The sequence below is a fragment of the Accipiter gentilis genome, chromosome 8 (genome assembly GCF_929443795.1).
Source record: "Accipiter gentilis chromosome 8, bAccGen1.1, whole genome shotgun sequence".
NCBI lineage: Eukaryota > Metazoa > Chordata > Aves > Accipitriformes > Accipitridae > Astur > Astur gentilis.
Genome location: NC_064887.1, coordinates 21,020,686 through 21,035,824, shown reverse-complemented (window position 1 = coordinate 21,035,824; position 15,139 = coordinate 21,020,686). Strand labels below are relative to the sequence as shown.

Sequence of the window (15,139 nt, the reverse complement as noted above, 5' to 3'; positions counted from 1 at the left end):
ACACAGAACATGGTTGTTTTTATGAGACTACTTGTGTTTTTTGTAACATTTTCAAGGAGCATTCTTGTTGGTACCTCTTTGGAGCCAGAGTCTCAGGGGATTCAGGACAGTTTGATTATTATTTTTTCTTCAGCAGGCTTTTTACTGAAGCATTTAGCTGAGGGATTTTTATAACAGCAGGATGGCCTTTTGTGTGTGAATAAACAAGCTTTTCTATCACAAAATAGTGGGACTTGAACTATGAGAGAGCATTGTTATTCTATTTGTGCAGATGTGAAACCTTGTGAGGAACCCTTCTACATGGTATAAAATGCCATAGGTATCAGAAAATAAAAGCAATGCTCTGAAAATATAATCACTGAAATGACAGGGGGGAAAAAAAAAACATTTCAAAAACGTTATGTCACGTCTTAAGGTTTAGATGCTACCATTTTCTCCACCCTAATCTCAAAAAAACCCCCACAAAAACCCATGAAGTAAATGTCTGCTGTAATAATTCATCATATTTTTTCCCCATTTTATTTTGTTTGGTTAATTTAATTTTCATTAAGGTCCCTGATGCTGTTTCTCTATGGTTTTTTATGGCTACAGAACTGCAAAGTAGAGAGCTGGTTCTCCATGCACTGAATTAGTGCTCTTTTAAGCCCATCTCAGTGTCTGTTCAAGTCAGTGAAGACACTGAAATTTGAGTTAAGTGAAGACTAGATGAGGCCAAAAAATTCTCATCCAGGAATTATCATTTATGCCATTTAATGGTATGGAGAGTGAAAAACTAGAAGAGATTGAAATCATGGGAGTGACAGAGCAGGGCAGTGATAGAGTAGGCCCTCTGTTTTACAATATGAGGTTAAGTTTATACTGATGACACTTGGAAAAAAATTTATTTTGTCTTGCAAGGAATAGCAGTGATTTTGAATGCAGAGGAAGGGCTCAGTCTTTCCTCATGTCTAATCTCAGCTCTCTGTGAGGCAAAAGATGTCAGGTGGATGGCTGCAAGCCTTAAACAACCACAGGTGCCATTGGTGTGGCAGAGCAAGGCTGGGCTTCTACTGCCTGGACTCGCCAAGAGTCCACCCTTCCTCTGCCCCCAGCTCATCCTTACACCAGTGCATGGGGGGAACAGAGGCTGAAAGCTTTGCTTTGTGTCAGTCAGAGAGTACTCCACGGGCAGATAAGCCCAAGAACAGGCACACTTTGGTACCAACTGGACACCATAAAGTTTCTGATGCAGGCTGTAGCTTACAGGGTAGAAGAACAAAACCTTTCTGTACAAAGCTGTCCATGATACAGAGAAGTTAAGATGTTGGAGCTAATGAGAAGTTAAGATGTTGGAGCTAATTCTTCTTTCACCAGTTAAATTAGTAAGTGAAGAATAGATTGCTGGATGCAGTGGCAGGCCACCAAAATGATATGAAACGAGATTCAAGGTGTGGCTCTTTACATCCACCAACAATTTTAAGGAAAAAAAATACCACTTAAGGCAAAACCACTTTTCAGATATCAGTCCTTTGATTGAGATAAATGTAGTCTCACATGGAAATAGCAGGTTTTAGTCCCTATTCCCAAAGAAATTATGTCCTTTTGAGTATCCTCAGTCACATTTGAGCTTTGTGGCCATTTTCACTGAAATTTTCTGGAAGATAGAAAGTATTTTGCTATAAAAAGTTTTGAGAAAAAAAAAAAAAAGTCAGGCAGAGGATGGAGCGTACCTGCATTCTTTCACTGTAAGCGTGAGCGTGCTATGAGCTCACCTTTATTAGACCTCTGAGAATCCACATGTGACAGTGCTGTTAGGACTGTGTCAGCCACAGGAAAGGCTTTAATTGGCAGTCACACCTTATTAGACGTCAGAGAACCCAACCAGGAGACACAGAGCTGCTGGAAGCCAGGTATCATTAGCTCTGCTGCTCACAGAGCCGCGTGCTTAAAAAAGTCTTCAACGGACACAGCGCTGAATGGAGTGGCCCTTTTCTGCAGAGCTGAAATTTGCAGTACATGCAGAAACAAAAGAGGGAACAAAGTGCTGTTTGAACATGTAGACATAAAATCAAAAGGAAAATGAACGTGTGAGAGAGAGAAGAGTTGGGGCAGACATACTCAAGTGATCACTTCTGATAAGCATTTCATTATTTTCTGCTTTTTTCTTAGCTCAGTGCTAATTACAGAAACTCAGCCTGTTCTCAACTGTCTGTCTGTTCTCTTTGGTAATAAAAAAAAAGTCATTTGAGGACTGCCACACTTGCTCCATTACAGATGCTTGGGATGGAAATTGCTAATTGATAGGGAGAATTTTCTGTGAGAATTCCTTTAATGGAAATTGGAATTTGTCAAACAAAAACAATCTAGAAAGCTTTTTGGTTATAGTTGGAAAAAAATATCAAATTAGAACAGGTTTTCATTATTGATTTTTACTTTTAGTATCTTGCCACTTTTAATGAAAAGTTGCAATAATCAAATCAGCACATTGTAAAGTTACGGACTAAACTCTAAGCTAATAATGCCTTTTATTTTGTGCAGTTTTGCTGTAGTTTTACATTTTATTTGGAGCTGCTTAAGGGATTTATCTATTAGCTTTCCTTTATTTCTGCTTGTTTCACCAGCTAGTAAATGAGGTCTGCATAGATAGGATTGTAATTTCATAAATTTGTAAGACTGAATTCAAGCTCATTCCGTAACAATTGCTATTTGTCATTCTTTTAAAGGATTCTCATGCAAAGTAGGTGTAACTATCATTGAATGGTCTCAATTGAGCATCAGCTCAAATGCTGTCCTATACCAGTCACTCCAAGTGTCTGCAGAGGATTTGCTCTCTGCTTTTATACCTGGGGACACTGAGCCTGCTTCTCTTTCCCCTTCTGCCCAGGTGTCTACCCTGCTTCCCTGGGTCTGGTGACATATGGACTATAAGGATTGAGGAGATGTGAAGAACAATTGCTTTGGCAACATGCTCTTTCCATCTCTCCCAAGAATCCACAATATTGCTTGTCTTTCCACAACCCACTACTGCTGCACCTATTTTTAATGTGGATTCACATTACTGATGTGGATTTGTGCTCCTGCTATCTTATGTGAACAAGCACAGAGCTGTCCTCCCTGTAGATAAAACCACATGGTGTGAATTAACATCAAGTGAATTTTGTTTAAAAGTTTACAAAGTAAAAGCAACATGGAGATGACTCTTCAAAAGAGGGTCAATTAAGTGTTGAAGAAATTGTGGGCAAGTTGGTTTGCTCAGCTCAGGTTGCTTTCAGACACGAAGCTAGCTCTGTTATAGACAGAGTTCCCCTTGTGTACCAGTGTGGAAGTGACTAGAAACTGAATCTGAAAATGTACACAGCTCCTTGTTGGATATTGAAAATATAAATAGAAGGAAAGATAAGCACAGTAGAAAATGCTGAGTTTCTTTTTTTGTTACTGCCATCTCCAATAATTACTTAGGGAATTTCCTGTGTTTTGTTTTAAATTATATGTATTAACAAGTCCCCCTCTGCAGGGGACTTGTTTTCCAAAAAGGGAAAACATAAAACATTCAGGATTGCAAAGCTCTGCCATCAGAGAAGTTTTTCTTGGAAACATTATTGGTCATACAAAGAAAATACTCATGTAAGAAATTTTCCTTTTTGTGTCATAGCAGCTCCATTGATCTTTCCGTCAGAGGCTGTAGCTGGCAATGAAAGGGAGACCACGTGGTGGAGGAGGTCGTGCTCAGGGAAGGCACAGACCTGAAGCCCATACCGGCACAGGTGTGCACTGCTGTCCAGCTTGGCTTGGGTTCGGTGCAGGGCTAGCTGGAGTTTGGTCACCGATCTGCCGGTTTTTTCCAGTGGTAGAAAAATCTTTTTCTGCCCAGGAAGGAGGGAGCAATCTGGGCATGTGAGCCCTGATGCCATTTTGAAGGTTTTTTTCCTGCTACAACACAAGCTCCCTGACACAGATTGATCTGGCTGGCGAGAGGTCCTTTTATCCATGCAATTTGAATGAAAGAAACAAACAGTGAAACCATTTTTCTGAAGCTGGCAGTACGTTTAAGAAAGGGTTTAACTTCCTTCAATATCTGAGTTATGTTGTTGCTTTTCTTTCTGATATTTATTATTTGGACAGAGATAGGTAAAACAATCCCTAAGGAAATGTGAAAGTGGTGTTTTATCTCAGACACGAAGGACTCGGAGGGTCAGAACTATTTTATTCACATGAATCTCACTCTTCAATGGACACAGCAGCTGCTGCACAAATTCATACAGGGAAGCTGATAAAGGATGAAAGTAATTTTAACTGAAATAAAATGTGAGAGTACTAGAGGGAAAGACTCACAAGGATGAGGGGTTAATCATTGCAGGACTGAACGGAGGTTCCAAAATGGAAAAATTGCTTTTCTGTTTGATTTTGAGAGGTCTGCAGCTTTCAAAATTCTGGTCACAGGAGAGTGTCCCTCCGTAGATGGTTCTCATTAGAGTTTGTTGGAAACTTCTTTGAGGAAACTGTTTTTCATTGACAAATTTCATTTAATCAAAATAGATCTGGGTTCAAGTCCCTGCTGTGTCTGATTCAGAGTGTCCTGGGATAAAGAATGCTGAAGCTTTACCCTGGATCCGTTATGCATTAATGAACCTGAGTATTACCAATGATCAGGAAATAGTTATTCTGTCACAGGGAAGATCAAGGATGGAAAAGTTTTCCAGTTTAAACTGATAATCAAAATTCTAAAAATGTGTGGAATTAACACATTTAAAGAAAAAAGTATTATTTGGGTGAATCAAATCTTTGTTTCAACTATTTTGCAACATATTTTAGTTCTGACCTTTTAATTCCAATTAACTTGGATTGCAAAACAGACATTTTCAAGTTAAATGGAGCAGTTGCATTCCATGTTGTCAAACAGCACATATTGGTAATTGTGAAACTCTTTTCCACACGTTTTTCAGAACACAGTTCTTTTCTGAAAAACCTGCTTTCCTAGAACCACACTCGCTTCTGACAAATATGCCTTTCCAAAAATGCAGTAATGGACCAACTCCAGTCTAGAGAGGATGGCATTCCTGTTGGTTAGCTCTCAGAAAACAAAATCTTAAAAACACTGCTAACTTCTGTCTAAATGTGTCATGTTACTTGATGACTTTTAACATAAAACCACCAGATCTGAGAAACTTAACTGATACCTGGTTTAGAAATATCTTTGGAGGAACTGGAGGATACAGCTCATGGAAATGGGTCGAGTAAAATTACGTCTACCTGGCACAGCTGCTGATGCTGTACCAGCAGCTGCAGAGCCACTGGGAGAACTCAAGGATTTCATTTTCCACAACAGTACTTACAAGAGAGAGGCAAGACCTTTGGGTGTTAATAAATGAAATATGAAGTGATATTCAACATAAATTTAAAGATAGTTGTAGAGCCTCTATATGTGATTAGACTGTTTACACAGGGGAGTTAGCTCATCTGCTTTCAAAAATATGTTTAATTTTGTAGATCTACAGTACAATGATACAGTTTGCTATAGATGGCTGATTAGGAGGCTGTTTCCCACACTCCTCAATGCTCAAGGCATGTGGAATCATATTTGTTTTTTTAGGAAAGATGATCACGATCAGCACTTTTATCAGTGTGTGTGCCCACCTACTGCATAAAGGTCCACTTTGTAGTTCCAAGTACTGACAGAATGCTTTAGTGAGATAAGGAAATATAACCATTCCTCTAGGGGTGGTTGACGGGAAAAGAAAAAAAAACCCCAAACAATTACCTCAGGGAGCCTTCTGAAAATTCTTGAATTCTTCTGCAATTCCCCTCTCAGAGACACAGGATACAAAATTGCATCATTCAGGGTCCCTTGATAAGTGCCAGTTTCCCACTCCCAAACACCCAGTTTAGCTATTTAGATCAAAGATACATTAATTGACAGAGAAGAACTTAAGGGAAGGAAAAATACATTTGAGTAGGCTAGGAATTAATGCATCAGATAACATTCCTAAAGGATCTCTTACAGTGCTCTTATACCCTGCTGTGCCCTCGTCTGATAAGTGGCTAATGGATTCTAGACTTTTTTCTCCTTCATTGTTGGCCACTCACTGTTGCCCAAGGTTGCTGGAGTGCAATACATGAACCAGGTCTATCTTTCACCCCCCAGAATCAGGTGCTTTGGGGTCTCTATGCCAGCAGGAGTAACTGTCACCTTGGTGCTGGGGAGGCTTTTCGTTACAGCCTGCCTCAGGAGGCTGCTGTGGCTTCAACACAAGCTGTGTGGCTCTTCTTGCTGCCCAGCTACTGCATCCTTATTTCCTTACCTGTGGTCCCTGCCTTGATGCTCCCTAAATGTCAGCTCAGCTCTGCTCAACACCACGACAGCGTTATGTTGTCCTGTTGTAGAGAGGATCCAAGCTGTACCACAGATAGAGCTCTTATCCCGCAAGCTTGTCTTGTATGGGCTAGAGACCTTCTCCTTTTAACTCATTTTGAGATCCATTACTTACTGACATTAGCCTATACTTTTCATTAGAATGACACTTTACCTCAAGCTTGTCTGTTGAACTCACTTGAGATATAACAAAATAACTGAAATACTTCATTACTGCCACCCACATGGCACCGGACCATCCAGTCATGGTTTTTTTGGTAGATTTCTTAAGCCCTATGTGAATGGCTGCCTACTCTGCAGAGCCTGGAGTTGTTAACATCTTTGAACCTTTCTTCTGTGTGTTGCCCCTCAGGTGTCTCTGGTAAGCCTTCAGCTCAATAGGACTTCAAGTCTAGGACTCAGTAAAAAAGATTATGTGGTTTTTTCCCCACAATTCAGACAATTCATAGATGTAATACTTCAGTCTTTCAAACTGCTTTCTGAATGCTGTACTGGACTTCAGAAGAAATAGTAGTTCATTTCATGTATATTAGCTCAATTCTAATGTTTTAAAAAGGCTATCAGCTATCACCTAAATAGGTTTTGCACCTTGATCCAGTATCTGAAGCCTTGTTAAGTAACATCCCATCTGCTGACCTGTATCTCTAGAGTCATTTAAGCAGCTAATGTGAATGAATCAAGTCATTCCATCTGTACTGTATCAATATTTGGGAAGCTTTTTCTTACTTAAAAATTTGTTCTTTAAAACAAAGAATCTCATTTTTTTCCAGAGAGTGTACCACGTTGTCCGATAATCCACTTCCCCTAATGTTCTTAATCCTACAACCCTCTAGCAAAAGTAATAATTGCTGATAGAAAGGATAATTTAGGCTACGCTTTTAATGTACTGGTAAGTCAGTGTTCAACGAGACATGAGGAGGAGGAACAATCATTATACAGGCAGCCTTTCCATAGATATTGGTATCCTGAAGATTCTAAGTGCAGAAACCAGTCTCAGAGGAGATTTTATTTGTCTGCTTACTCTCACATTGCAGCTCTTGCCACATTATTATGAGTACTGTGTCAGACAACCAATGCTGTGTGTACTGCTTTTTACTTTGTAGATCTGGGCACATCTAAATCATTGTATAGGGGCTAGAAAACATACATTTTCATTTCTATAGGCAAGAGTATGCAGCGTATGGATTGCATGGCCTAGAAAGATCTCCCTTTAGTTAAGTCAGTTTTTGCTAGTTGCTTTTGAGAATAAATTTTAAATTGTATGCGTGCCTTACCCAGGTTATCATGCTCTTGCCCACTACAGTAAAATAAATTTTCTTAAGGCTGTCAATTCATATGCATACCTGGGTGGGCACAAATAGAATCCTTCCTGAAGTACCTTGCATTCATTTACAACTTCAGTCTTTTTCCGCTAGAATCTTAATCAATAGACACTAATCAAAAAAGCAGTAGCCTCAACTATACATTGAAAAACAGCTTAGAATCATTCATAAATGTTTCTCTAACAGGAAGGTGGATTTATGTCTTCAATACTTATCAGGAAGAATTTTTAATAGAAAAAGAAAGCTTCTATAAAAAGATGATAAGAAGTGCTAAAATTGAAAATATATTATAATACAAAATCAAAACAGTAAATCTTTTGCTTACCATTTGGGCATATCAGTAAAAATATTTCAAAGGAAGTCAACCAAATTAATGTAAAAGCAAAATTGTTAATCCATTGTAAAACCTCTCACAGGTATCTCAGAGGAATAATAGTTGTTTATCCCCTTGCTATGGTGAGAATATTAGAAACTGTGAAGTCAAAGGCCAATTTCCTAATCGGATGGCATTTTGAGAGCTATTTTATTTAGAGATCCTATGCAGTTTAGAACCAAAGCTGAAATAAGTCTCCGTCTTCTGGGGAAGCAAGATGGCATTCTGCTAAATGCTAGAATTTTATCATTTGAAGGGAAAAAAAAGGCAAAAAGAAAGCAGCCAGTGAGACCTAAGAATATAAAAGCATTTGAGATCTCAGAAGGAGTTTAAATCAATGCATTGCCACAGTTACAGCACAGATGAAAGAGCCTGCTGTCTCAATTGCCAGGAAACTACTTAGAAACTCTCACTTTGATTTTTTTTTTTTTTTTTGGTAGTCCATTACATTACCACTAAATGCAATATATGGGGACATCACTGCTTTGATGTGGTACAGCTACAACAAATGGAAACTAATATGGTAGAATAGTCAAGCTGTGTGATTTGCGTTTGTATATACAAATATATACCCATCAATCTTCTTACTTCTAGACCGTGTATCACTGCCACCTATGTGCTTCCTTACTGTTACTTCTGTTTTCATAAAAATGACAATTACTTTACATACATATTCTGAAAAAAGAAACATATTTTGGAAGAGTGTAAAAATTAAAATTTTCTCCAAGCTATTGTCTCCTACCACAGATTCATGGCTGGCAAAGGGTTTTAATAGTGCTTTGAGACAATTTTGAATAGGAGCACAGCTGCTGCCAGACATTGCAGCATTCTTGTTCTCACAGATCTAGTCACACCAAGAATACTTACGCTTCTTGCAAGCAACATGTTATTAAACAGGCTAGATTCTCTGACCTGCTCCAGCCTTTTGCAGTGAACTAGCAGTATATGAGATTATAGACACACTACCTCTTGTCAGTTGAAAGTAGTGTAGGGAAGAATTGGTACAAACACATCTAGATCTGCATCTCCTCTGCTGCCTCCGCTGAAATTCCTGCGATTGATGGAATAGAAAGAATGCAGGTGGGGTCTGGGGTCCATTTTTGGCACCATCTTCCCCACCATCACCTGTCCAGCTGGGATTTCACCATATAATAATGAGTTCATGTAAAAACTGAAGATCATGGGGTAGGAGAGTGGACAGAGTAATGCCTGAAGAGGAGTGCATTGTTACCTCTTTCTAGTGTTACAGAAAAGATTTTCTGCTCTGCAGCATCCCCCAATGGAAAAATGCCAAGACACACTGAACAGGAATTGCTTTAGTGGGTGATCTGGCTGAAAGTACCTCAACCACTTTGTCCAGGTTCTGCACGGATGGCACAGATCTTCCACACTGTCTCTCAGGTTATACCAAAGTTTGGACAGGAACCACATCCATTTTTGTAGAGAGCAAAACAAAAATAAAATGCAGTGTCTGTGTATTTTTCTCATTGCTCCTAGAAACAAAGACGATGGACAAAATCTAAAAGGTCTTACGCAGACAGAGCTCTCAGTGAATGGTGCAGGGGATTTGCCTCACTAAAGACTTCAGAAATTGGCATATCTTTGTTGTGTAATGATTCTGCTAAAAGCAAAGGCATTAAGAATGTTTTTTACATTGAAAATTTACAACTTGTTCTTTAAAAAATGTAAATTTAAAGTTTCAGATTGATGTGAATGATTAATTAGAATCACGTAACCTATAAAATTCTTTTTACACAATAATAGTTTCCTGACAACTTACTCCAGCTCCTCAAGTAAGATTTGTAATGGCTCTAGATCCTTTGACAAAGTTAGACTCAGTATTTATGTTTATTTAGTGATAGAGCAGACAGGTCATTTCTTATGCAAGATATCAGCAGGGACCTTTGCATGCCTCTCCCATCATTGCATTTTGCAGAACAGTTTTACTTAGAGCCTTAGCCTGTGATTCATTTCACATCCCCATTCCCCAGTGAGATCATTTGGTGTATGTTTGATTTACCAGCAGCAAAGCAGGCATTGTGTCTTCTAGTATCTCAGACATGTCTGTATAGATTAGAATTGTAACCTACAGCTGCAACTTATACTGAACAATTTTAGATTTCAGAATACTGAGAGCACAATGTAATACATAGCATGTTGGCCTGCTTGTCTCTGTTGGGACGTAAGGGACAATCATTGGAGTGTGGACCTGGAGGAAAGGGGAGAAGGTCAGATCTTAAAAATGAAATCATAGCAGTTCTACTGCCAAGGCAGAGCCAAGCAGTGCAGTAAAACCAAGCTCATGCAAAATTATCTCTGTGTATATTGGTGCAATATGAATAATATAGGTAGCTTTCGAAGCAGGAAAAATGTAGCAGCTTTCTCTTCTAGCCCAAGTTCTAGTCCAAAGCTAGAGACAAACACAGCCAAGGCAGCAGGACTGCACTTGTCAGCAGCACAGCTAACAGCTGCACTGTGATCTGAACCTCACTCTGTCCCATAGGCTGCTCACAGGGCTTTTCTCTCATATTCCAAAGAAGAAAAAACTACTTTCTACCTAATTGTTTCAAGTGAAAGCCTGGCTCAGTGAACAGTTGAATGTTATTTTACTCATAAAACAGATTCACTTACATTATTTAGGATCAAGGGATATTAAACAGGTGTCATATCTGCCATGTGAAGTCCCAGCACTACTGCTTGCCAGAACCTGGGCTGATAAACCATGTGAGCAACTGATCTACACTTGCTCTGTTTCTTATACTCATCCATAAGCGGCTTCTGTGGACCACAGGATACAGACTGCTGGTCTGGCACAATATGACCATGTGTATGTTCTCAGTTGTGAAGTTCTATTTTTGTTCAGGCTTTTGCTTCAGGGTCTAAAGGGAATCACATTTTACTATGTTTGGTTGGTAAAACCATGATGCTGAGGAGAGGAGCTGAGCGGGCAGGGCTGGATGCAGTTCTGTTTCATGCTGCTGCTCTGATCGGTGTGCAAAGCATGGGTAACAGCTGTACAGCAGCACCCTGCTCACCTTTATCTCCTGTTGAGGTGGTTCAATAAGACATTAAATGAGAAGGGGTAGCAATCAAAAGGTAGTTCCATTTTAAATATGGCCATAGCTGGACTGCTCTTCCTGCTTTTCCTGCTCTTCAGACCCATAAAATAAGATACCAGCAGAAGAGGCGGCTCAAGGTTTCACTTTGCAAGGGAGGAGAAGCATGCCTGTTCCCAGTGCAAGCAGCAGGAGCGAAGCGGGGCATTAATGATGTGTGGAGACAGGTCGGTTCAGTTCTTCTGCAATTTTTCCGGATGCATGAGTTTGAGTCTCACCTGGTCTATTGCCCTGCCACTTCTCTTGTGCTGAAAAGAGGGCACAGTGTCATTTAAACTGGTGATTCAGATGCAGCCAGGTATGATGCTAAAAACCTCTCTCTGTGGTGTGGAAATTGTCATGGCTGATGGGTCAGAGTGACCTTTTATCTTGACTTTGTTCACCACCTTTTAAAATGCAGCAAAAGCTTCTACATTGATTCGTGGAAGACACTGTAAGCCTAAAACACAAATCTCACCATCCGATATGTGCAACATAAGAAATTTCAAAGCTCAGAATGTTTTGGAATTTGCCAAAAGCATGTTGGTTTTGTATGTGTTAATGTTTGAATCTCTCTTGTTCTAGGAAAGGCCCATAAACATAAGCACTTGCTTTTATCACAGTGAAATCAGTGAATGGCATGTCTTTGGTTAATTATCTGCACCATTGGGCACCATAGTCATGAGGCTCCTACAGAAGAGGAGGATTGTCTGAAACCACTTGCTAATTCTGTATCTAAGTCTTTCCATTTCAGATAACATTTTTCTTCAGTGCAGAGATTTACATTTTTCTTTAAAAATTGCATTTTGCCTTTGGTTCTGCAACCTACTTGGCTTTCTAGGGAAGGCAAACAGTGCACTGCACATAGATTCACAGGGATCAAATGTTAGCTCTTAGTGTGATATCATCTTCTGCACATTTTTATATTATTGCAGTTCATAACACTGCACCACAAGATGGAAAACAGTAAAAGCCTCTTTATTTATAAGGTTATTACAGGTATCCTCCAGTGTATCTCATGTGTATACATCTTGTCAAAATATTTCAGGATTTTGACAACAGTGCCTGAACTTGTTTCAAGTGACATGACATGGCTTTTACCTGTATTTTTTTACAGTTTTAGTATTTTTAAGAACAGCTTAAAAAAAGTGTTACCCATGCACTAAAAAAATAGAGAATCCCTTGGTGAACAAAAAGGCTTAAATAAGCATCAGTTGAGTTTTGCAGTTAAATAACCTGTACAGGAAATTGTTATGATGTTCTTTATAATTGCTCTGGAAAAAAAAAAAGTCTTGAAGTCTATGGAAGGTGTAACAGACCTAATTAATGCCCACACTGTTTCTTCAGAGAAACAGATTTTGTGTAACGTACATGTGCTGTATAGAAAATGTTCTTGTGCTTATTTGATAGTTTGCCCTTATTTTTAACTTGCACAGCTGTAGTATATGGTATATTACAAAGTAATGTGTACCTGTCTTCAGAATTGCAAGTTTTATTATAATTTCTGAAATGTGAAAAACAATTCCTGTATTTTTTAAGCATCAATGTCAATTATGATCCAAGGCATGTTTTTGTGTCCAAGGAGCATGGATGTATGTGTGCACATGCACACATTCATGTTCTAAAATAGGTGGCTATTTCATTGTTGTGTTCATTATGTGTATATGTAAGTGTAGGTATTATCAGGAGCATTCTTTTTAGCTTTTAGAATAAAAGCTGAATCAGAGGCTGAAAACACTGACACATCTGGAATTTCAGAGCATTTCCAGGGACTGACAATTAATGGTACTCAACCAACCCTGCACCTCATAACTGATGGATGATTAGAGTTTAGCTAATGAGAAGATGTTCAGAGAAGAGTCAGGAATTTTTTATTCACTTGTCAGTTTGGTTGGGGATCTCTGTGGGTTTAAATCTGAGTTGATACCCACAATGTGGTCCAGAAGTATCCATGTAAATGATGAGACTGTTCTCTGCTGTCAGTAGTTTTGTGTTCACATGTTAGGCTCTGAAGGTCAGGGATCATTGTTTTATATGTTTACAAAGCTATATTGCTATCTGTGTTTCTACAGTACCTAAAATAAAGTGGCCTGGCCTCCCAGTACCACTGAATGGCAAATGGTGATTAGCAGAAGTGGACCATTCAGTTTTGTGCCTGGCAATGTTCACCCATACTAACAGCTCAGCTTAATGGGTGCTGTTTGCTGAGACACTTTTGTTGGATCCAGATTCTTCTCAGGACTATCCAGTGAAAGGACAAGAGGCAATGGGCACAAACTGGAACACAGGAAATTCTGTTTAAATATAAGAAAAAGCTGCAAGAGAGATGGAACACTGGACCAGGTTCCCCTGAGAGGTCTCTGTCTTTGGAGACATTCAAACCCCAACTGAATACGGTCTTGGGTAGCCTCCTCTAGTTCACCCTTCTCTGAGCAGGGAGGGTGGACAAGACAATCTCTAGAGATGCCTTGCAACCTCAGCAAGTCTGTGGTTCTGTGATTTGCTTGACTGGGGCCTAACTGGATATGTCTGTGCTTCCTGACAGAGCAGGCTGGGGAATACCACTGTGTGTCTGCAGACAAAGGTCTGAGCGTAGCTGGTGGTTTGCCAGTGTGCTTGGCATGCTCAGCGTCAGCAGCCCAGAAGGCACACTTGGGGCTGGGCTTGCAGGCTTACTTCTCAACAGCCTTCAGGTCTGGTCTAAGGGCTGCCATTAGGAAACCTAGGCATAATTAGTGTTATTGAGTCCTTTTTTTCCTGAACTGCAGTGCTGGTATCATGACATAGGATTAAGCAGCCAATTAACATCCTGAATTCTTGTAGTTTTTCCCAGTGAAGTTGCAAGAAGGGTATATGATAATCAGTAAGTCCAAAGAGCTTGCTAATTCCATGTGCTCCTCTGCCAGGATGTTGCTGATAACTGACTTATATTTTATAGGTGTGCAGTGCAATCCAGAATCAAGATTTCACTGTTATTGATGACTACTGCACTGGACTGCGAGCTCTTCTTTACCTGAAAAGCATTGAGGAACTTGAAGAATGGAATGGACAGAGTCCTGCAACCATGTGTCATCAGAAAGGAAAACCAGTACCTAGAATTGCTGATCTGATGGGAAAGGTATGTTGTTTCATTGCCATTCCTGTATAATGACACTATGTCTTGGTTTTGAATGCAATTCCATAATGATTGTATGCAGTTTCTGCTCCTTACCTTGGGTAACCACTACTGCTGTCACAATTAGTCACCAAGTCTTTTTCCTACTGAGTATTAACAAATATCTGAAGGCAGCTTAAGAAGACAAACTTGAGATGACTTGATATGGGATAACGTTTTTGCTATAAAAATGATCTCTCCACTTGATTCATAACATAATGTCTTTAAAAAAAGTGTAGGATGTAAAATTACAAATGCATTGGAACAAGTTCTGGAACTGCTTGTTTTAAAGAAACTCAACTCAATTCAGAATGCTACTAATATTGTGCCAGAAGTTCCTGGGTATTCCAGCCAGGGTGCCACATCCAGGAGACATGAAAGCTCCCTAGCGCTGGACCTGACCAGCTGAGACAGCTTGCCACAAACCAGCTGTTACTTGGAACACTAGATCAGGTAGGAGTGGCCCTTCGATCATCATACCTGAGCATCTCATGGTGTTTCATGTGTGCTGACTCCCAAACCTTCTGCAAGGCAGGGAAGTTCCAAGTGAGGAACAGTGACACTGAATAATTTAACAGATTCCGCAAGATCATTTAAACCTAGAAGATCTGTGGTGGAATAGGAATGTAAACTGTGGTCTGAAATCCTAACCTCTGGGCTGTCTTTCCTCTCTGCTGTAGTAGTTCCCTGCTACAAAAGCATCCTTGGAGATTTTTGCCAGATGTAATGGGTTGCAGCCACCCTCAGTACTGCTCACCCCTCCACCAGGGCACCGGCTGATCCATGCTGAGAAGCAGGGAGGTGTAACTGGCTTCCTACTGATGCCCTGCTGCCTACTGCTCTAAG

At 39.8% G+C, this 15,139-nt stretch overlaps 1 protein-coding gene across 2 annotated transcripts in view; it reads left to right on the top strand.

Annotated features, from left to right (window-relative positions):
* The window catches only part of DPYD (dihydropyrimidine dehydrogenase), a 374,453-nt gene that overhangs the window by 309,779 nt on the left and 49,535 nt on the right, over window positions 1-15,139 (top strand). For both annotated transcript variants that reach the window (XM_049808457.1, XM_049808458.1), the window contains one exon: window positions 14,078-14,257. In XM_049808457.1, coding sequence (XP_049664414.1) covers window positions 14,078-14,257 — 180 coding nt within the window. The remainder of the gene's footprint in view (window positions 1-14,077; window positions 14,258-15,139) is intronic.